This window comes from Carlito syrichta, unplaced genomic scaffold, assembly GCF_000164805.1.
Source record: "Carlito syrichta isolate Samal-C Ts95f unplaced genomic scaffold, Tarsius_syrichta-2.0.1 Scaffold288844, whole genome shotgun sequence".
NCBI lineage: Eukaryota > Metazoa > Chordata > Mammalia > Primates > Tarsiidae > Carlito > Carlito syrichta.
In genome coordinates, this window is record NW_007232940.1 from 370,578 (window position 1) to 394,053 (window position 23,476).

Below are 23,476 nucleotides of genomic sequence, written 5' to 3' on the forward strand. Positions count from 1 at the left end.
TAAAAAGATTTTAAGAGTTGTATAACCCATAGCTCCAGTTCTTTGTGTCTGGAAAAGAATTAGGTCTTTTAAATGGAACTCCTTAAAAAGTGTGAGGGCCACTATATTGCATGACTCTGACTCTGGTCACTCAGAGTCAATAACTCACACTTAAACTATCCTGTTGGCTAGGTGTACAATCCCAGGAAATATGATGCTATCAGCATTACTCAGATATTGTATAAAAATAGAATTGTTACCAACAATTGCAGAGGGCTTGCTATTAGTGGAGTTGTTCATTATTTTAATAGTGCAATGCATCTCCATTTAAATATCTTTACCCACTTGCAAATTATATGGTTATTACACAAAATAGGTGGAAAACAGAGTCTGATGGTATAAATTACATTCTTGGGCCACATCAAATCAATGTCCTATTAGGGATCAGAACCAGGGTGCTTAATTCCCAGGCTTCCTATGATGCACACCTACAATTAAATTCATATTTGAAATGGTGCTTAATATTTTTTCTCAAGTCCTAAAAATAGAGTAAATAGGATGGGCTAAGACCCCTTGGTTCAGCTAATCTTTCCCCCAGTGTAGGATTTTCCTATGAACCATTAAAAGTGTTATAATATATGATTGATATTAATTAATTTTCTGTAAAGTACTGCACTCCTTAACATGAACTGAACTAGAAATAAATATATTACCATGAATTAAGATTTTATTAGTTGCGAAGAAGAATTGGATGAAGGCACCTATGTGAAATCCTAAGTACAGGCGTCAAATTGAATTAATGCCAGCACTGCCTTGAGATTAATTTGAGTACTGAATAAGAAATAGTATACCGTAACATAACTGTGTTTACTGAATCATTTTTGGCATCAAAAACTAAAGCTACATTATAGATGCAACAACAGGCTTTTCTCCCTTGGAACAGAGAGGCGGGTGCATTTTGTAATTAAAGTGAATGTTACCCTCTGAAAAATGCTTCTAGTCCCCAGGAAGAAAATAGTCTTCTAAAGTACATTTGTTTACCTGTATCTATCTCAGATAATCTCCTACATCCTGTTAGAGTTATATAGTTTGATCAACTCTATTTTCCACTCTATACACTGGCATCTTATTATTATGCATATGCTTTGAACATGCTAAAATGATTTATGGAATTGCCCCAGGGATGTTCTAGAAGGGATTCTTGATTTTGTAGGGAGAATGGGTTATCTAGCATTCAATACAGGCTGAGCCCTGGCAAGTCCCAAGGATCACTCATTACAGATTGTGCTGTGAGTGGCACCCCCTAGAGTTGTGCAGTGTTCTGGCTCTGCTCTCCTTTCCCTTACAATTGTGAAATTCTCTGATTTTCTAATTTGTTAATTTTACTTGCATGTATCGTATCATTTACTGGGAGGCTAAATGCAAAACTTTGGAAGTTTTTTTCACTGTCAAATACAAAGATTAGGCATTTCAAACATGTAACTTTAAATTTCAAAGTAACATTTTTTTTTTGGTCCCTCCCTCTCCCCTTCTCTCCCCCAAAAGTAATATTTTTAAAAGATAAATTTAGCCGGACTCGGTGGCTCAGTCTGTAATCCCGCACCTTGGGAGACTGAGGTGAGTGGATTGCCTGAGCCCATGGGTTCGAGACCCGCCTGGCCAACTTGGCGAGACCTCATCTCTACAATAAATCAAAAAATTAGCCGGGCGTGGTAGTGCGCGCCTGTAGTTCCAGCTACTTGGAAGGCTGAGGCGTAAGGATCGCCAGAGCCCAGCAGGTCGAGGGTGCGATGACCAGGAGCGGCCACTGCACTCCAGTCTGGGCGAAGGAGTGAGACTCCAACTCAAAAAAAAAAAAAAAAAGATAAATTTAAATTTGATAATATCTTTTATTTAATATAAAATATCCCAAATATTATACTAACATGTAACTATAAATTATATTAACATGTAACTATACATTATTAATTAATGAGATATTTCACATTGTATTTTTAATGCTAAACTCTGAAATCCCAGGTATATTTTACGCGTATAGAACATCTCGATTTTGACTGGACACATTTCAAGTGCTCAGGAGCCATATGTGGTTAGTGGCTACTTCATTGACCAGCATAGTTTTTGACTTATCTACTGACTTGCCAGCATTCCATTATACAGAAAAATTGCTTTCCAGAAAATAAAAAAAACACTTAAATATTGAGGAATGTAACATACTTCTTAGGTTATTTTATCAACTTTAAAAGGGATTGTATGATTGATTACTAATTTTCAAGAAGTGTGAATGCTAAGACAATTTAGTTGATAAGCCACTGGTGGCAAAATTGACTTTATATTGAATCGTATTGCTGCTGTGGCTTTGTTTTCTCTTCTTCCCTCTGTGTGTATTTCAGATATCATCGTTTAAAACATGACTTGACGCTTTGCAGTTCCTCTCACACTCGCAAACTCACGCTATCTTGTCAGTTTTCATGCACCATATGGATGACTTGTTTCTTTACAGAGAAATTCTTGAGAGACTTTTGGCTCAAATAACTTTATGACCGGCCTAATGGAAGCAAAAACTGTTTTCTGCAGTTGCTGCTTCTGTTCTCTTTGGAGGTAGAGCCAGGTCAGGACTAGTATGAGGCTGGTTTTTACTTTCTTCAGCTACAGGCAGTTGGCATCCCTACAACTTGTGATGACTCTATTCCTCATAGAAAGTCAGCTTAATATAGGACTTAAAGATGCAGTCTGCTCTGCTTTAGTCCCAGATCTTTCTTTTCTTTTCTTTTCTTTTTTAGTTGAAGAAGCAGACAAAGAACAAACTCATGCATCTACTCTAATGTTGATTAATTTTAAATTGAGATTTAAGTTTTCATACATAAATAGCAGGTATCATTATTGAGTACTTATTATATGCCAAGCACTAGGCTCATGTACATCTCGTTTAATCTTAACAGCTACCATGTAAAATAGGTATTTATATTTTCATTTATATAGATGAAGTGTTTGAGGTTCTGATAGCTCAGGTAACTCTTTTGAGATCCCACAGACAGATAATCAGTGACAAGTCTATATTGACTGACTCCAAACCCATGCTGTCAGAGAAAAGGGTCACATTTTCAAACAAAGCCAATGACACTTTTCAATCATAAATTTTGAACCAAGGACAAAATACTAAAATTTTAGAGTAAGAAACTTCCTTTCATTTCATTTATTCAAGAAATGTATACAGAGAACACCTAATTCTGTCCCATTTTTTGATAGAAGAGAAAATATGTCTAGAAAGTAATAGTGGCTTTGTCCAAGGTCAAACAAACAAGCCAAGACATCAGGTTCCTTGATTCCTGCTTCCACTGTTGTTTGTCTAAGTGGTTTAATGACCTCTTTAAGAAGAGAAGTTGAACATTTGAGTTTTTTTTTTTAAGAGAAAGGCAGCAAACTTCAAAAATCTGTAGTTTAGAAACACTCCATTCTCTTTCTTCTTCATGCATTTTAAACTTTTTTATTGAAGTATATGGATACTGAAAAGCACATGTATCATACAGGTTCAGCTCAATGAATTTTCAGAACCTAAATGTACCTATGTAACCAGTAATGACAGCAAGAACAAAACCATCACCAGCTTCTTGGAGACCTTTCCCCTTTGACCATGGTACTCTACCCAAATCACTACCAAAGGCAAATTCTCCTGACTTTTGGCCACCTAGATTAGGTATGAACGTTTCTGTGTTTTATGTAAGTGGAATTATTTGGTATGTACTTTCCATGTGTGGGTGGCTTCTTTTGTTTCCAATCATGTTTCTTAGATTGATCCACATTTTGGTGTACAGCAAAAGTTCATTCACTCTCATTGGTATATTTGGCCATACTCTAGAAGTATAAAAGACCCAACAACCATAATATTTTAAGTGGAATGAATAGGTTTATTTGACATGATTATTTAAATTTTTTTCAAAGGACTATTAGCCATAGTTTTGTATGATTCAGTCTAAAACAAAATAACAAAGCTGAAATGTGGTGCCTCGCCAGTTGCAATGCATAACATATCCCAGAAAACCACTCCTGTCCTGTGTTTTTATGTAGTATGTGACATTAGGTAATGTAATGGGGAAGACAAAGACTGGACAGGCTCTAAATATCCACTGGAGAGCGCTGGGTAGGAGCTCCCACTTAGTGGTTTTGTATGGCTGTGCAAAAGGTTAGGTGTGGCCTATTTTTAGGTGCCCTGCTTGGAGATGGTATAATAAGATGGATGGTAGAAAGATCTACCTCAGGAGTTGTTAGAGGTTTTTGTTTTGACAAGAATTGGGAAAAGAATTCACTTTGATCACCTACTTGGGGCAAAGTGCAACTTGGGTTCTTTCTAAAGAATCATAGAGCTTTCTGTTTGTTTAAAATGGAAATTCTTTTCAACCTCCTTTTGCAGATTGCTTCACAGGCACAGAAATCAACTTTCTTCTGTTACTTTTCTTATTTTTTCTGTTCTCTTTTTGCAAGAAAATGTGAAGTTAAACTTGTCATGCTAGTAAATACTGCTAAGGAGGACCCAGTATTGTGTGGGAAGAGCTGGAGGTTTATCAAGGCACTGTTTTGACTGACGTTTATCATTTACCTGGTTTTACTTTGCTTACTCCTATGCCACTGGCTCCATCTTTAAATTTTCTGATAGGGAGCTTAGTGTGCCTGTAGCTATTCACTCAGCCCTAAAGGAAACCCTCCAAGCTGGTTGCTGTTAGATGCAACCGAAGCACAAATCTCTCTCCTACTAAATGGTTTATATACAAAGGAAACAGTTGAACAGGAAAATGCTATAACCCCCATAGATACATAAACTACTTTTCCTGTGATATAGCCTTGGATTAATACATTTGCTAACGATGAGATAAAATGTTAGGTATATAACCTTTTTTCCTTCCTCCACACCCTATAGTAATAGCTCAGCTGATTCCCTTAAATTAAAAAAAAAAGTAAGTTCTTCTTTTACCAAATATAATGAGCTGTTTATTTAAGGGGGGGTGGTGCTCTGATATTAGGAAACAAAGGTACTATTTTAAGCTCTTATTTCTCTGGATGCAATACACCTTATTTCTATTTACAAAACTCTCAATTTAGGGTCTACCCTCTCTTTTAAGCCTTCTCTCTGAGTACCACCATTTCTACTTTCCATAAAACTGAATCACATGTTGGTATGTTATATTGCATCTATATGTCGATATAAATAAATAGTAACCACTATATTAGTTGTGTGCTTCTCATATTTGCTGTTCAGGTGGGGGTTTGATCTTACATGTGGCTTGTGCCACCTAATAGAATTAATGATAAACAAGATGAAATCGTGCTGTTTCTCTGCAAAACGACCTGGGCTTTGTAAGAAAACAAGGTCTCTAGACGTTGGTGTTTTCACAGCTAGTACATGTGGTTGTTCTCTGGTATTCTTCTAGAATGACTAGGTGGTTAAACAATGGTTTTGCAAGGAAAATGATGAAGCTGTGCTCTTTCAGCAAAGATGAGAACCAGTTGCGTTTCTTGCATATCATCCCTAATCCTTAGTGTCTTTGGGCAATGAGACCTTTGGATTCATCCTGTGCAAAGAAGTCTTCCTAAGTTGCCTGTCTCTATCAAGGCAGGCATAAAGATCTTTGATTGAATTGAATCTGGCCATCAACTTTGACAGACATGGAAACGGAGGCTCAGAATCATTACGTAAACTACCCAAAGTCAGATTGCATGCTAGTGACACAGCTGAATGAAGCCTCATGTTCTTCCTATCACCTCTTTTCTTCTATTTTGTGTTGAATGATCCACAGTGTCACTCCACTTATCAGATAGACTTGAGCATCATGAGGCTGACCAAACTTGGTTTCAACCTTGTTACTCCTCTTTTTACAAAAATTCTTAATGGTCAAAGTAATGATCACCCAAGTGTAGGAAGAATGATGGGGAAAAGCCCAGGAAACTGAGAACACTAACTTGAATCATCTAATAGTAAAGCCATTCCTGTGGATATAGCAGTCCTTCCAAGGGAAAGAAGGTAGGTCATCTCCACATGTGATATTTGGAGGTCCCAGAATGCGCTCTCTGCCCGAGAACAAGGCTGCAACATAACAGCATTTACACAGATGGCTTCACATTTCAGGGATGAGCTCTGTTCCAGAAGTTTACTTGTACATCACTGAAACTTGGACTGTGTTTTCCTCATCAAATCAATTTCAGCTGTCTTCAGTGGAAGCCGTGTCTTTAGCCATTCTTTCCTTAAGCCTTCATGACTGCTTCTTCCCTTTTCCCCAGTGAGTCGACATTTTCTTAATGGTTTAGCCATACCATTCTTAAGACATTCACTATTCTTTTTTACTTGGTATATGCATCTGAACTCTATGAATTGCTAGAAGGGAAGAAAAAATATGACTAACAGATAGACACTCTTATATAAATGACTGAAGTTCCTTTAACCCCACCAAGGATAATTATATTTTTAACTGGAAATTTTGTGTACTTTTAAATTTCAAGTTGACAGACAAAATAAAGATGGATATGGCTTCTGGGGTGCAGTGGTTTGGGCCCATCTCTGAGGCAAGCTAATATCTTCCATGTCTTTATAATTCAGGACATAGAGGGTTTTCAAAAATATAGGTAGTAACTTTTCTCAGTGCTGATCGTGAACCTTGTATCCTAAGTGGAGTGACTGTTGGGCTTGGTTTCATTTTAAATACATAATGAATATTTGAGATTTCATGATGGACATCAGGGGCTATTTCTGTTTGCTACATTTCCTGTATGTTAAGAAGGGGTAGCTTCAATACTGAATCTCTCTATTCCTCTCAAAAATGAATAATTGTTCTTCATCTTCTGAATATAAAAATCATACATGTTTGTCATAGAAAATTTAAAAATTGCAGAAAGGCATACACATGAAAAGGAAATTACAAAGTACTTATGTCATCAGATACTATGCATAGCTTGTTATACATTCTTCTCATCCTCTTCTTTCTTTCTGAGTATATATTTTTATAGGTAAGGTTTTTATGATTATAGTTTTTTTGCAGGCATAATTTTAAACCTTCATATATTTTGAACATTTTCCCATTATGCTATTAAATATATTTTACAAGAGTTTCTAATGATGGCATTGAATGTATATGTATATATACTGCTTTATAATTTCTTTAACTAGGTCTTTTAATGTTGGACATTCAAATTGCATTCACATTTTTAATAATGTAGATGATGCAGCCGTGAGTATTCTAACATGAAAAATCTTTGTACACAACTCTCTATTCTTTCCTTAGGATGAATTTCTAGAAGTAGAAGTTCTGGGTCTATGGACTGCTCATTTTTAAAGTTTTTGATATATATTGCCTACTTGCCCTCTGGAAAAATTGTACCCATTTATAATCCTACCAGTATTTGACAGTAGTATTTGACATCTGTTTTTTGATTGAGTTGCTAAATGTGAAGGTTAATTCTATAAATGGTCTTCTTGGTTAAAGATGTTTTCTCGAAAATCTTGTTTCTAATTGGGCTAACAAATGTAAAATACTTTTTGTATGTTACCATGAAATTTAGCTTAGACCTCAAAGCTCATTGCTTCTTACGATGATTTTTTTTTTCCTTTTTACCTCTACCACATTTTGGGGATATATATTAGTTCTGCTAGAGTTAAATTCAAATGTCACAGTACTGAAAAAACCTGTAACAGAAACAAATGCCAAATAACCAAAAAGACTTCTAAGACTCTTTCTTGCAGTATTAAAAAAGAAAAAAGAAAAAAACACAAATTTATTCTTCTCTTTTGAGACTATTTGCAAAATACAGTTTCTCCCCTAAAATCAAGAGAAGTTAATTAGGACCCAAGCTCTAGAAATAAGTACCAGGGGAACAGTTATGCTACTATTTCTTGTTAATTTAACAATTCATGGACCTCAGTTTTCTCCAGCCCTTACTGATCAGCTAGTGGTCAGTAAGATTCTTACTAAGTAAAATATTGTGTTATTAAGGTTCAGTAGCACTTTAAATTTTTAAAATAGTGCCAAATGTAATAAAATGTGTTAAATCTTATTTTCAGTTCTAGTAAAAAAAAATTGCTAAATAATCCTATTGAACATTTCTTGTCTAAATAATCAATAACTCTCTGAATTACAGATAAACTAACTGGAAATAATTAAGGTAAATGAAAATGTCTGTAGATTTACGAATATAACAGAGTTGAACATACAGATAAAATCAGATTTTAACTACCTTTTTTCTCTTATCTGTGTGCTTAATACACACAATTTTTGCTTTATGTTTAGATGAGTCTAATTGACTAAAACTTAGATTAATTTTGACATGGTTTTTATTTCATTACGAAAAATATCAAAAGCACATTTTGAGTTTCAACTTAAAATAGAGGTTGGCTCAGTTCCACAGACCTGGTCTGCAGAAAGTTTTACTGGAGATGAGTGATGTGTTGCTGAGGTTGTTTACATCAAAACTTGTTTATTAAAAAAAAAAAATTCTAGAAGGCATTAAAGCTGTCTACTGATTTTCTCTGGTTGTTTCGTCAAAGTTTCTTTGTTCACATGGACATCATGGCATTTTTGTGTTAAATAAGACTTAATTTTAGGGTATGTGTAGAATAGAGGTCTTTGTTATATCCTCCTACCCACTTTGTGCCTCACACAGTCTCAGCTTCCAATCAGAGACCTAAAGCATGTGCTTAGAAACTGAAGTGGGGTATCAGGATCAATTAGTCCCTCGAGGAATTAAAGCAAGCAATTGAATGCCTGTTAGCAATGAGTCACTTTGAAAATATTAGCAATTCTAGGCAGGCCTCTTTCCTTTCTGGAAGAATGTTCTAGTCAGGCAGCATTCCCAGGAATATTGGTTTCCAGTTATGTAGACACTCTCTTGGATATGGTTGCTGCAGGGGTCTTTGCTGTGCCTTTGATTCGAGGATGATTATTATCCCTAGGTGTGAAACTCTAGTTCTTCTTAGAAGGGCTTTCAGAGATCTGCATGCTCTTTTCAGCTGTTGTCTAAACCCTTGCCCTGTCTTTTTTTCCTCAGTTGTAAAATGGGCACACAAATAATCTTCGTCAGGCAGTTTTAGGACTAAATTGAGATATGACATGACAAGAGTTGATCTTAATGTCTAGCCCATGCACACTCTGCTATATTTGTTTTCCTTTCCACATTTCCTCCTTGAAAAGTTTCTGCATAAATTTGTTCTTATATAGCTTATTGTAATCTTATAAACAACAAATGGACAAAGGTATTTATACTCATAGTTCTTTGCTTCTGAATTTGCTTCTGTACTTACCTACATATGTTGTGGACATCAAAACCAATTGTTTTTGCTATTGTCTGAGGTTTTAAGTTTGGAGGTTTGAATTTGATTGTATTTATTTTTTAGAAGTGGTTCATTGTCTGAAATATGGAGGATGGGAAAAGTCTATAATTTGGGACAGGAATTAAACCTAAATGTTATACACATCATTGAATGTTTTTGTTATAGAATTGAATTATTCTGGAGGATTTCTTTTTTCTTTCTTTTTTTTTTTCCAACCAACTTGAAGCATAGATTCTCCTGCCTCTACTGATACTGGGGCCTTGGAAAATGTTAACTGAACTACAGAGGGCAGAACTCTATCAGGATGGAATCAACAGATGTTAATAAGTACCTTTTTTCTATTGTTGAGATAAAATGGGTTTGATGTGGGTGTGAATTGTAGTGGTCAATTGAAAGGAACTTGTACCTAAACCAGGTGTGTTTTAAAGAGTAGAAAAAGAATCTAGTATTGAGCAAAATGACATTGCTTTTTCGTATCAAATTATTCTTCGTTTTTAAGGCCTGTCACCCCCTAAAATCGTAAGCTCCCTCGTGTCTGTGTCATATGCCTTCCTGGCAGTCTTTGTGCTACATGGCTGTGCACACAAGTAAGGTTTCAATAGATCTGTGTTGATTGAAACCAAGCATTTGGAAATCTTGGAGGCAGAGTTGACGAAGGAGTGAAAAGAGGGCTGTGGAGAGAGAGGAAAAGAGAGTCAAGACAGAGAGAGAATTAAATATAGAAACCGCCTAGGGAGCCAGAAAAGACCAAGATTTGGTGAGCAACTAACAATTTAAGTTTTCCTAAGAAAAGAAAAAAAATGGACAGAAGAGAATTTTTAATCTGAAGAGTTAATTAACCAAGTTATAAGACTCTTAAAATATCCCTTTCATCAGTTGTAATTTTAAGAGTTTTTTTGAAAAGTGAAAGGTCTCTAATTTGTCCCAAGAATTGATTTAAATTTTGACCCAATACTATTCTACAATAGCAGAAATTTGAGGAAGAAAATTGCAATAGGCTGTAGCTTATAAGTCCCTTAAATATTTTTACTTCTAAATTACTCTCTTTATGAAAGGGAAGGGAATAGAAACATATTTGAAATCCCCTCTGCTTTCAGTGAAAATGCTGATTTGATTTTTTAAAAAGTGGAATTAGGTGGCAAAAAAAAAAGAAAAGAAAACCCCAACAACACAATGTGAGCAGGTTAAAATATCAAAAATAATAATACAACATGTTCCAATGTAAATAAAGTCTCTTAAAGGTGTGAATAGAATTTAAAAAAAAAATATGATGGATATCTAGCACTGGTTGAACACAAATAAAAGTATCAGTGAATATCACAATGCAGGCATCACCTGATAATAATTAATAAACATTGACTCTTCTTTGCCAAGTCACCAATATTATTTCACAGTTGACTGTGTTAAGGGTAAAGCCAATGACCTTTGTCCCGAATTTTAATAATTTACTGAAGTTTTACATTAAATCAGAATATAATTGGGAAGAAAATTAGTGTTTCTTTGTGGGGAGTGTAGAGTAATGTCACTAATTGCATGTATAAATCCCAAGGTTATATTTTCCTGTTCTTTCTTGATTTAGAAAATTAAAACTACAGCAATTTTCTGCTGTTTGTAAGAGGGAAAATGTGCCAGTGAAATGTATTCAGCTAACTTAAAATGTCAAAGCTTTTGGCCATCTTTTTATGTCCAGTAATGCAAACTGTCGATTTCATTACATTATTCAGAAATTTACTAGCAACTTGTTGCAGATATCAGAATAGAGAAATCTCTTATAGGTGGTTCTAAAAGAAGGAGCAGTCTGATGGGGTTTTGTGTTTGTCTTGTATTTCTTTCACTTTGATATTTGAGCAACTTAATATTTAAAATATGTGTTCCAGCAAATCATCATGTTCTTTCTTTATAAGGAGATAGAGAATGAGAAACACATTTAATTAATTTCAGTAGAATAGGAGTTTAATTTCCTAATAGTGCTTTACAAACTACGTTTAGATATCTGGGTAATTTTTTTTTCCATATAAATTATTACCCAGTAAAATAACTGATCTGACTTTAAAAGTACATTGTGTTTATAATTTTATGAAAGCATGCTTATTCACAACGATATATACATGTGTATACCTCCCTGTAACTTGAAAGGGTTAAGTCAGACCACTGTCATGTTACAGGAAGTATTTTTTCGCTGTATCTAGTACCTTGAGTTTGTTATGTATTCAATATGTAGTGTCATCATAAAACAGTTGCACCTGCATTAGCCCTCATTGTCTCAAGGTACAAGCTGGAAAAAATAAAAAATAAAAAGAGAAGCTCAGGAAATGGAGACTCCTGCTAATAGTGTGTTGGTATTTTTCCCTCACTTCACGGACATTCTTGATTTCAAATGCAAACTGGACAACCCAGGGCGCTAGGGTTGGAATCCAATGTTTATTCAAAAAGGCACCCTAAGGCAGTTAGGGAGGAAGTGCCACACGTAAGAAAAAAAGCAGCTGGGAATCTAAGCTGATCTGGGCATAGCAGCAGCGACTGTATTTACTAACACTTGTTTTCTGGGAGCCTATGAGAGAAATGGAAATCATTAGAAGGAGGCTGAAAGGATGGGGTTTGTGGCTTGTTCTCCTTATTTGGAGCAAAGCGAACTGCAGTAACACTTCGGAGCTAGTATTCCTACAGCCACGGGGACAGCTGAATTCTGAGTGGAGGAGTTTGTTTATACCTTAACAAATACAGGCTGTTTTGTTGATGAAACAAGCCCCAAAAGTCCCATTCGCCGATCTCAAACACTCCCCCAATTAGAAAATGTCTCACAAAAATGCATCATGTGATAAGCTCTTGTTTTAGTCCCAAACTGAGCTCGAGTCCACTTGGAGATCTTAGAATTAAAGAGTTCTTAGGGAATACACATTCTAGCTAAGCATATAGTTACTCTGTCATAATACAGGGAGCTTTGCCACTTGCTTGTTTTGGAAGGAAAATAAATTAAAAAAAGATTGCAGGGGATTTTGGTTATTATATGGACAGGGCTTCGCTTAGAGTCTGTGGCATTCAAAGCTGGCTTTAATCACAGCATGATGCTTGAAACCTCCAAAAGTCCAAGTGTTTCCTTTCTTGCTTGCTTTTTCTTTTTTTTTTTTTTAAGCGTTACTTCACTGAGGCAGAGGGCTGCCTTTGAGTGACGTCACGAGTTTGAGCAGCGAGCTGCACAGGGGAAGGGAGGCTGGGTGAGTGACAGCCCAGCCTACTTTTTAATAGCTTTGTCATGTGACTGGGGACTGTAGTAAGACAGGTGCCTTCAGTTCACTCTCAGTAAGGGGCTGGTTGCCTGCATGAGTGTGTGCTCTGTGTCACTGTGGATTGGAGTTGAAAAAGCTTGACTGGCGTCATTCAGAAGCTGGATGGCGTGGGACATGTGCAACCAGGACTCTGAGTCTGTATGGAGTGACATCGAGGTGAGCTGGGGCCGGTCTCTGCGCTGCAGCCAGGACTGACGCTTCCCTCAGATGCTATTATTCCCGTAACGGGGGATGGGCTTGGGCGAGGTGAAGAAGCAGGAAAGTAGTCCAGGCGGGAGCTTTTAGAGGGGAATCTCAATCTTATCTTAACTCCAATAAGTTTGCTATTTTAAGGTGGCTCTGAGATGCCTTGAGCAAATCAAAGCTTAGCTGCTGTCATCAGTATCTGTTGCAGTTAGAAACTCTTTCCATGTGCCTTTGGCTCTGTTTCTACTCATATGCAATATTTATGCTCTAAGATATTGATATGAATCAGAAGCTGAAGTCTTTCCAGTGGTGTTTAGTGGCCTGGTTGGAAAAATGCCATTTCTATTTATAATAAGACGGAGATAAAAATATTAAAATGGATGTGTTCAAATATAGTCCGTTTTGACTCTAGTCAGGATTTTTTTCTCTCGCTCTCTCTGTTCGTCAGATAGAAAACTTACAAAATCCTAAATAATCCTGCTGGGTTATTTTAGGTTGCTTTTCTCACAGAACACAAAACAACGATGCTGCTTCCTTTAGAACTCCTATATGTGGCTGAAAGATTTGGCCAGTGAATTAAAAAAAAAAAAAAAGCCTTGCAGTACAAGGTTTTCCATTTGCGTTGGTGGCAGGGAAACCAATGGTTAAATCTCCCTGTACCACAGAGAGCTGCCTGAAGCCGGGGAGAGAGAATAGAGTTTATGCAGGACTGTGTGTGGAGCTGCTCGCTGGCTGCTTGTGTAAAAATAGACGGCAATACATCAATTCCACAGTCTCTGCTGGCTACAATTCATACAGGGGGGAAAAAAAACGCAAGCGCTTTCCTCGTAATCTCTGGAGTCTAGTGGGGGGACGGAGGACCTTGGCGGGTTTGTATTCAGCACAATGGAATGTTAGCAGAAGGAAAGTTTGAGCAACTTGGGAAACAAGCGAAACTTTCTGTGGACTCTGGTGAGATGGACCCGAATTGAATTGCACCGAGGATCCCAGCTGCTAACAATGAATCTGGCAAAAGACTGCGAGTGCTTCCTCTGGGTAGCTGGGGCCACGTAGGGTAAGGGGGAGGATCAAGCCCACACGTGATTTGATTAAATAAGATGTCCATGTGGTGTAGCGATACACATCTAAAGTGAAAATAATTTGGCCAAGGCCATCCGCGAATGCATTTTTCCTATCTAGCGAGGCATGCCCTGGAATCTTAACTCTTTGCTGTGTTTGCAAATGTTGGCTCCGCTTACCCTGCCTTGCCTTGGCAGATCGTATTTTTGTGGATTGTAAGTGTACTTATCTGGTTGTGATTTCTTGGTTAGGTGGAATAGATATGGATAATTCATAGGTCCTGTAGCTATTATGATTCAGGGTTATAAGTGGGTTCAAAGTCCTAATTGTCTTTGAGTAGCCAGAGTGTCTTGTGGGTGGTTGTCTGGCTGGCACTGTGGGTCTCAGCTGCTATACTTTCATTTTTCCATCATGTATTATTCCTGATACTGCTAGGAGTTGATTGAGGAACTAGATCATATGGAAATAAGGAAGATTTACTTTAATCACTGAAATTCCTGCAGTCAGTTTCAAATAAGCATCAGAAGCATTTGGAAGAGTGGCCTTTTAGATTTTTTTGTTTTTTCCTGAAGGAGAAGAGATCTTGGGCTAATTGTCCAGCCATGGATTGAGTCGCTGGTCAGCTGAGGCTGGCCAGTCACTTCTGTGTTGCACTGTAGACAGCTAGCTGCTAGAAGCTGTGCCTCTGTGGCAACAGCTCTGGGAATCACCTCCGCCAGCCTAAAATATTCTGAGCAGCAGGTAGCATAGGCAGTTTTCATTTTTTGAATCATTAATGTTTGCTGTCATCCTAAAATGTATTATGCCCTTTTGCACATAATGACGGGGCAGTACGTTGGTTAATAAAGGCCTATCTCACTATAGCTACTCAGAGTGCCCAATGTTTCACAGTTTAATGAAGGTGATGTACAATAAGGTTACTGAGATTGATAGAGACAATTCACATGACATACACTCCACTAAGACTGTCATTCTTTACAATCCCCTTCTCCGCCCCCTTTTCCCTGTCTTGACTGATTTTTTTAAGAACTAAGATTCTTTTTTCATTAATATAATTAATGTGACCAAGTCCACTCCTTCTTTCTCTCTCTCTTTAAAATTTACCATCAATGGCACAAAAACCTCCAAAAGGTTAATGGAGAATTATACTTAATTATAATGATTCATTACATCAGTGCAGTTAAGCTAATTTATTGTCTCTCCTTAACTAAGAGAAAAGTCTGTTGGGGTGAAATAACATACAATAATTAGCCTTTTGTGTTTAGTGATTGCTTTATCCTCTTAAATCTTATTATAAAATTAAGGTTACAGTTGTGAAATAGTTGTCATAGTTGCAAAGAGGCAGTAGTATGTGTCTGTGTAATTGCAATAAAGCACACCTGTTACAGATGTATAGGAAAGCAATAAATATCAGGATGTCAGATGAGGACAGTTACAGGGCTCGGACTGTTAAGTCTGGCATCGTCCAAAGGCCAAATATAAATTAATAACAGGAACACTTGCTACCACTAATGTGTTTTAGATTAACAGGATAATGTCACATTCAGAAGTACTGATTTTATTAGCATGTCAACATTGCTGAGAGCACTTGCACTTTTTTCAGTTATAGCATAAAAAGAGAGAATAAGGAAGGAAAGGAAAGTAATATGTACCTTATAGGATAGTAAAGTATGAGTTGATCTGCTCTGTTTAATGGTTTTCAAAAGTTAATTAAAAATACATGTTTCTGGAAGGTTAAAGGGTTTTGAACAAATCATGCCAAAGAGGGTAGTTAAAGAGAGACAGCAAGAAGTTGTCCACAAACCCATATGCCACTTTAGCATTCCAGAGTATGGTTCCCAAGTTCCACAACAGGAATTTAAGCCAGATGTAGAGAGCCTATGTTTTCTAGATTATTTTCATTTTTTGTTGTTGTTTTGTGTTGTTTATGCTTTCTTTTAAGAACAATCCCCCAAATAAATCCTAATGTATTTTGCACCGTTGAGAAAGTTCCCCCTTGTCTCGGAATTGGTGTTGAGGAAGGGTTAAGACTATGTGTTTGTGTTTGGAGGATAAGTTGTGTGTGCAAGAATGGAGCCTGGGAAGTGTTACACTCACAGCAAAACACGAATGTTGTGCCAGAATAAGATCTCTTCAGCTCGGCCTCCACTTACTTACAAATCTAGTCAAGCAGACTGGTCTGTAACTTTGGGCTAACTAACTCATGAAAGAAAAAGAAAAGACCAATAAAACAACAAGGAAAGTGTTTCAATGGAGAGGATGGCCCTTTTTCTATCTTTCTTCGTGCCTGATGCTTGGGAACTTCCGGGGTCCCAGTGGTCTTGAGAAGCACTGCAGTGATTCGCAAGCCCTTCCCATTCCCCCTCTTACCAACTCCTGACTCCATTACCCAGTACCTACTTCTCAGCGTGTTGCTTATGATCACGCTGCTGCATATGACCCGTGTAATGTAGCCTGCCAGGGATCCCTGCCAGGGATAACAGGGGTGCTCGAGAAAGAAAATCTGCATAAAACTTGTTTCACTCAAAATCTAAATGTCAAGGAGGATCTTTAGCCTCCTGCCTAACTGCTGCTTGGATATGAACAACTCTGCAGCATCTCTCCTGACCTTGGAAGGTAGGGCCAGGAGGGTGCTGCGTGAGAGTGTGTGCCTTGGATTTAGACCCTGGCTCACAGGTGGATCAAGTCCTTACTGCTTGGGCATGGCCAGAGTCCATCCTACACTAGGAGTTTCTGTAGGGCCCTTTACAGCATGCAGTCTGGAATTAGCAGTGAGGTAGCCAATTCAAGTTTAGGAGACCATCTCGTTAGTAAGGGAGTCCACTTGCCTCTGAAAATCACAGTTAGAATAAAAGTTAGAATAAAACTGTCTACTCCATGCAAGGAGGTGAAAGGCTATGGCTGTCTAAAATAGACCTGGTAATAAGTAGCCTAGCCACAGTAGAGAATATTTTAAACTTCTCACTATATTGAAATCATTTTATCACTGTATTTTATCGTTATTATTATTAATTTTTTGAGTCAGAGTCTCACTCTGTTGCCAAGGTTGGAGTGCAGTGGCATGATCATGGCTATTGCAGCCTCCAGTTGCTGGGTTGAGGGGATCCTTCTGCCTCGACCTTCCGGGTAGCTGGGACTATAAACACATGCCAACATGCCCAGCTTATTTTTGGATTTACTGTATGACAAGGTCTCACCATGTTGCTCAGACTACTCTTGAACTCCTGGACTTAAGCAATCCTTTCACCTCAGCCTCCCAAAATGCTGGGATTACAGATATGAGCCATCACACTCACCTTGAAATCATTTAAAGACTCTATATGAAAAGTCATTTTGAATTCACTTGGAACATAGTTTAGGCATGTATAAATAATGAACAAAATGTAACTGGGATGTGCCAGTGTGATTTTTCTTTCCTTGATACTAGGTGATCCCAATCACATATACAGGTACACGCACATGGCTTGCAAGTAACACATGGTAAAAGATATGAGAACCATATTGAAAAAAAAGGAATTTTTGTCCTTCATCTCAAGGGACTTGCTCTGTTAAGGATTAAGTCCAGAAACTCATGAAGAGTCAAGTCAGAGTAAGTGATTTAAATATCATTTCAAGAGAAGCATAGATGAGTCACAGGGCTTTGCATCATTAGTTGCTAAATGAATTATATGGATTATAATGCTTAAAAGGAGCATAAATGGAGAAAGTTTTCCTAGAATAGTTCCTTTGTCCTATGTTTCGTTTAGCAAGTGTTTGTTGAGTGTCTATTATGTGTAATGGCAATTCCAAGGAAAAAACAAGCTTATATCTTTCCATCAAAAGGATCATACTCTAAGAATAAAGTAAAATTTTGCATATGGTTACCCATAAGACAATTTGAAATTTGGTAAGTGCTATCAAAGAGGTACAAACAAATCTAGTTGATTTTTTACTGGAGGAATCAGAGAAGGCTTCATGGAAGCATGGTACTGACCATGGATCTGGAGGTAGAATTTTGGATGGAACAAATCAGGCACATTTTCCTTTGGGAGCCCAGCGAGTAAAGAATTTAGGATGTATTTTCTGGTGATTAAAGCCCCAGAGACCCAGCTTTGGTGGTGTCGTTGAATTAACCAGGCTTAATTCCTATCACATGCTATTGCAGTTTAATAAATTCCTGCAGTTAATGAAAGCTTTTTTTTTCCCCCCCCACCTCATGCAGTGTGCTGCTCTGGTTGGTGAAGACCAGCCTCTTTGCCCAGATCTTCCTGAACTTGATCTTTCTGAACTAGATGTGAACGACTTGGATACAGACAGCTTTCTGGGTGGACTCAAGTGGTGCAGTGACCAATCAGAAATAATATCCAATCAGTACAACAATGAGCCTTCAAACATATTTGAGGTAAGGACATCTTTTTAGAGAAAAATTAATTTCTCATTGATCTTGGCTTGGGCCAGGCTTATGTGGTAATAGGCTTGAAAGAGTAATAGCTTCTTACATTGGGGTCATCCAAAGATTTTTCATCATGGTTAGACACATACTATTTTATGGAAAAACAATGTCTGGAAAACAAGTGTTTTTTGTTTTGTTTTGTTTTTTAGGTTTAAGGGGCTAAGACCTGACAACAGAGTGCATTAAACTGTGTTGAAATACTAAGAGGTTGTGAAAGAATCAGTGACAAAGAAGAACAAAAGTCTAAACCTGTTTATTCCTGTCTATTTCCCACAGAAAGAGACTGAGCAATAAGTGGTGCCTCATATAAATTAATAAATAAGAAGGAATTTCTTTTTAACCAAGGGGTTAGTTGTCTACTTTTGTTTTACAAAGTAGTTGAGCTGTTTTGATTATCATTATTATTATTGTTATATTTCCAGGTTATGTCCCTAATTCTTTTTAATATAATGGAAACTTCCACAACCAATCTATTATATACCTATACATTAGTTAAAATTCATCTACCTTTCAATAGTAAGGATTGCTTCCCAGACTCTAGACTCTTACTATTAGTCTATTACGTTAATCTACTACTATTTAAGTGGTACTTTTAGAAAAGGGATTCTTTCTCACAAGATCAGTACTCATTTACTTGAAAGTAAATGATTCTTATAGGGACAAGCATTTAGCAAGAACTGGGCAAGTCAATTGAATAAAGATTGCCAAACAAATGAGTCTTCAACTGCCTAAGCACCAGCACCAGCACCAGCACCATCATCTAACATTTTTTGAGCACCTACTATGTGCTGGACTTTTCTTATCCATTAAATAAAGATATTTCTTATCCTTTAATGTTTTTTTGGTTGAAATCCTGAGTCATTCAGAAGACAAATTTTACAATATTAATTGAGGTTTTACAACACCCAGCACATAAAAGGTACTGAATAGATATTTGTTGAGTCATGAGTGAATGATGAATACAATAATATTGATAAAAATAACACTAACAGTAATAATGGCCAACACTTTGAAATACTCATGTTCATTATCTGTCATCTCTCTTATCCTTCCAAATAACCTGTTGTTAGATACTATTATTATCATTTCTGTCTTACATAGGCAGACCATTGAGTCTCAGAGAAGTTAAGTGATTTTTCCCACATCATATAGTTGACAAATAAAGACCTGGGATTTGAACCACAAACTTATCAGACTTCAAAGTCTATGTCATTGATAAAAATAGAGAACCCATGAATCTGGGTGACAGCCATTCTTTACAAAGACGTATCAAGCTGCTCCTTTGCTCCATATATTTAAAAATAGAACAGAATCTTTCCTTTCAGTGTTGGTTGATATGGAGGCAGGGGTAGCTAGTGCACTGAGGCGGCTGTGGGTTCTGCTGATGACTGAGATTTTGTAATACCTCTGGAGCATTAAGTGGGTCTTAGAAGAATGCTTAAGGTAGTACAGTTAGGACTTGGGAGATGGAACAAGGTGGAGGAAACACTGAAGGTTTGTGGTTAGTTATACTTTCCCAGGCTTCTCAGCTAGGTCTTAGAAAGTTCATGCGAGGACTTGGCTGGTTAGAACTGGTAAATTGAACATTCCTCACTCAGTACACTTGTCAGGTTACAGGCTCATTCAAAGTCATGCTGCATTAAATAAACAGTACTTTAAAAAATGTCTATCTCTATAGATGTCTTATCTAAAAATCGGCTTTTCCACATTGAGTAAATGCCATGCATGTTGTAGATGATGGTTAGACAATAACTTAAAGGTGGGAGAAGATAGCATAGTTGTCAATGCCACCCTGGTGACTAGTTTCCAAAATGACAACGTTCTCCATGACCTTCATGTTCCCATATGTTGTGTTGTGGTACCTGTTTGAGGTACTTCACATTTGCACCTTTGGGAGACTTGGGTTCAGCATCCAGTAAATTACCTACCTATAGATGCCACATCTGTGCAATGACACCCCGTTTGTTTCCCTTTATAACATTCCTCACTAATAGAGTTGTTTTCAGTATTCTAAAGAAAGGTTCATTTCATTTAATCTCTCATTAGGTCATTTTAAACCAATGATTCTCAACGGAAGGCAATTTTCCCCCTCCTTCTCAGGAGACATTTGACAATGTCTGGTGACATGTTGGATTGTGACAACTGGGAGGCAAGGTGATGCTACAGGCATTTATTGAGTGGAGACTAGGGATAATGCTAAATACCCCGTAATCCACAGGACAGCTCCCCACAACAAAGGATGAACAAGCCTCAAATAATAATAGTGCTGAGTTGGGAAAATGTCTTTTATTTTTAAGGCACAAATTTCTCTTTATAAAACACTAAAGATGAACAGATTTCTAGGAGAAAACATAGTATGGTACCAGAATGAGAAGATATATAACATTATTGAGATGCCTGGGGCCTCAGGACTACTATGTCAGGCATTCTCTTAGTGACAGAGAGCAAAAGTGACTGTTTAGATAAGTCCCCATAACAGTTTTCTCTGATGTCACAAAACTCATTCTTCTTTGTCTAGGCAAAGGGTAAGGTCCTATGTGGCAATCCTGTTACAAACAGCAGCAGCTCTGTGAGCATTTGCATAGCATGATGACGCCTCTACTCTTTGCCCTCAGTGTTAAACTCAGACATCTTTTCTATAATGGGAAAGAAAAGTATGTTTTGAGCATACGGGAAATTCTAAAATTGGGTCTTCCCTTGAAACGAAGGTCTGTATGCAGCAAAATAACCCTTGCATGGCCACAGCTTTATGTGGCTTCTACCAAAGCAGCATTTTGCAGAAGTCCTTTCCCAGGGCTGGCCTCTCACAGTGGACTTTTCACCTGCGTTCACCTTCTTGCAATTCACAAAGCCCTGCCTCATCACATTTGGGAAGGCCTTGTACTTGAGCAAGCCTAATAGTCACAGGCTCTGCTGTCTCTGATCTGCCAATAACAAGCACCGTCTGCCACAGATTCCCAGAATAAAATCAGGCACCCAGTAGTTAAACACTTTTCCCTGACTCAAGTAGCATGTTGATGACCCTGGGATTTCTGAATTGGCCCTGGGATTTCTGAATTCTGATCAAAGCAGAAAGTGGGATTTAGGGCTACAAAATAATGTAACAGAATCTTAAAACTTTAGGAATATATAGAAATCTCTTCCTTTAGTTTCTTCCGTATGTTTGAATCTAAGTTTAATTTTTATTTAACTTCACAAACTTAGTAATAATAAAAAAGAATGAAGTTGAACATCACAATTAGGAAAGAGGGTCTTCTGAGTGGGAGCAAAGGTGTGGCAAGCTGCTATCGTACATGATAGTTAAGTAACTGAACATACAAACAATGATCTCTGCTTATACAACCTGTGTTTGGATGTGTAAATGCTGGTGACCAGGTAGGATTCAGAAGCTACTTTTAAAAACGGCAAAAGGCTCAGAGGTGCAGCCTGCAGTGAATCTGATCCATGTGTAAGGAAAACAGGATGCTGTCCCTGGACCGGCTGGTAGCAAGATTTATGTTTCAGAATATTGCAACATAACTTCCTTCCCTCTGTTGCCTTTGTGCATTGTTTGAAGGAAGAGAATAAAGGACTACTTTTACAGCACAGCGGTGTGTAAAGATGGGTGGCATGGGGTTAGTTTTAATAGCATATTGGCCTTTCTGGGTCACTGTGGGCAACCTTGTCCCTGGTTTATTTTAACACCTGCTTTAATGCCTCCATGGTACAACTGAATGGGCATCTTTCATTCATTTGTCGGTTACTTCTGAATGCAGCTACTTGGGGTTCGTTAGAACGGTGGCAAGTGAGAATGCAGTTGTCTCTAGGTCATTACTCATAATACGTTCTGAAGCCTGCCTTTGCTAATGGGGAGAGAAGGACTCACAGCTGTAGCCAGCATTCATGTTTGGTAATTACTGGAACTCTCAGGAAGTCTGAGACTGTGAACTTTTGTAGGAGAAAAAGGGTGAGTGGTGGCTTTGTGTTAGCCGTTTGTAAGGTATCCTGCTATATGCCACCAAGGAAATAAATGGTGGAAGCTTTCAAGACTACTTGATCATTCTGGTGGGACTATAGATGATTTAACATTTCTTCATTTGGCTTTCAGCTATATTCTAAAATTTTCAGAAATGAGCATATATTATGTACCTATCAAAAAGTTAAAATAACAAACCTTGACAGTTCAACGACCATGAGCATTTGGAGAGCAGAGAATCTGTCTGTCTTGTTCACTGACATTTTTCTAGACATTTTCTTAGAAAACGGCAGAAAGTAAGAACTCAATAAATATTTGCGGCATGATGAATGAGTTGACCATCACGTGTTTAATGATGATGTGAGCTGTGTAGGTACCAAGTACAAAATAAGGTCTGTTTCCTAAAGAACTTTAAATTAACTCTGAAAAGCAAAATGAAGAATGTGAAACAATTAGCAAACTTTGCAAGACTGTGTTTACATATATAAAAATATATTGCATATGTTTTTATTTTTAGCATTTGGAATACAATATAAGACTATATATTCATGTATATGTATGTGTACATGCATGCATAAAACTTTACATCTGCATATACATTTGTAATTGGAAAACATTGTAAGTGAGTACAATGTGTGTGTGTGTGTGTGTGTGTGTGTGTGTGTGTGTGTGTGTGTGTGTTTGTGTGTGTGTGTAGTAGTCCTAGCTAAGGAAATAAATTAGTAAGAATAAACCCACCAAGCCTGGTAAGAGAGTAAGAGCAAAATGTTTTCATACAGGGGGTATGAACGTGAGGGGCTTGGTTTACTCAAAGTAAAATGTATATGAATGGGAACACAGGAGGAGGGGAGTAAGTATGGATATAGGGTGGGAACAAAATTATGATGGGCCTTGAGAACCCAGTTGGAAGTGCAGGGTAGGTACAAAATTATGGTGGGGACGTGAGAACCCAGTTGGAAGTTGCATGGTAGAAACTAGGGTGTCACTGAAGACTTTTAAGCAGGAGAACAGCATAATGGAGGTGGTATTTAAGAGTGATAATGCTGACAGTTGTAAGAGGTCTAGACAAGTAGGAAGTAGGGAAAACCAGACAGCAGGCCCTGCTGCATTCCAAATCCAATGTGACACAGGTGCAGGGAAGGGACAAGGTGATGCAGAGGGGATGGCATCCAGCAAACAGAGTCAAAGCACCTTGGAGGAAAATTCCATCAGCCCTGATAACTATGAGTTAGGTTGTAAAGGGAGGTGGCAAGGAATGCTAACTC

At 37.6% G+C, this 23,476-nt stretch overlaps 1 protein-coding gene across 5 annotated transcripts in view; it reads left to right on the forward strand.

Annotated features, from left to right (window-relative positions):
- Nucleotides 1-23,476, forward strand: part of PPARGC1A (PPARG coactivator 1 alpha) — a 462,550-nt gene that overhangs the window by 350,379 nt on the left and 88,695 nt on the right. For 3 of the 5 annotated variants that reach the window (XM_021710391.1, XM_008053899.2, XM_008053900.1), the window contains one exon: nt 18,026-18,205. In XM_021710391.1, coding sequence (XP_021566066.1) covers nt 18,026-18,205 — 180 coding nt within the window. Of the gene's footprint in view, nt 1-12,561; nt 12,736-18,025; nt 18,206-21,447; nt 22,203-23,476 lie in introns of those variants that run through there. The other 2 variants (XM_021710390.1, XM_021710392.1) reach the window with 2 other exon arrangements.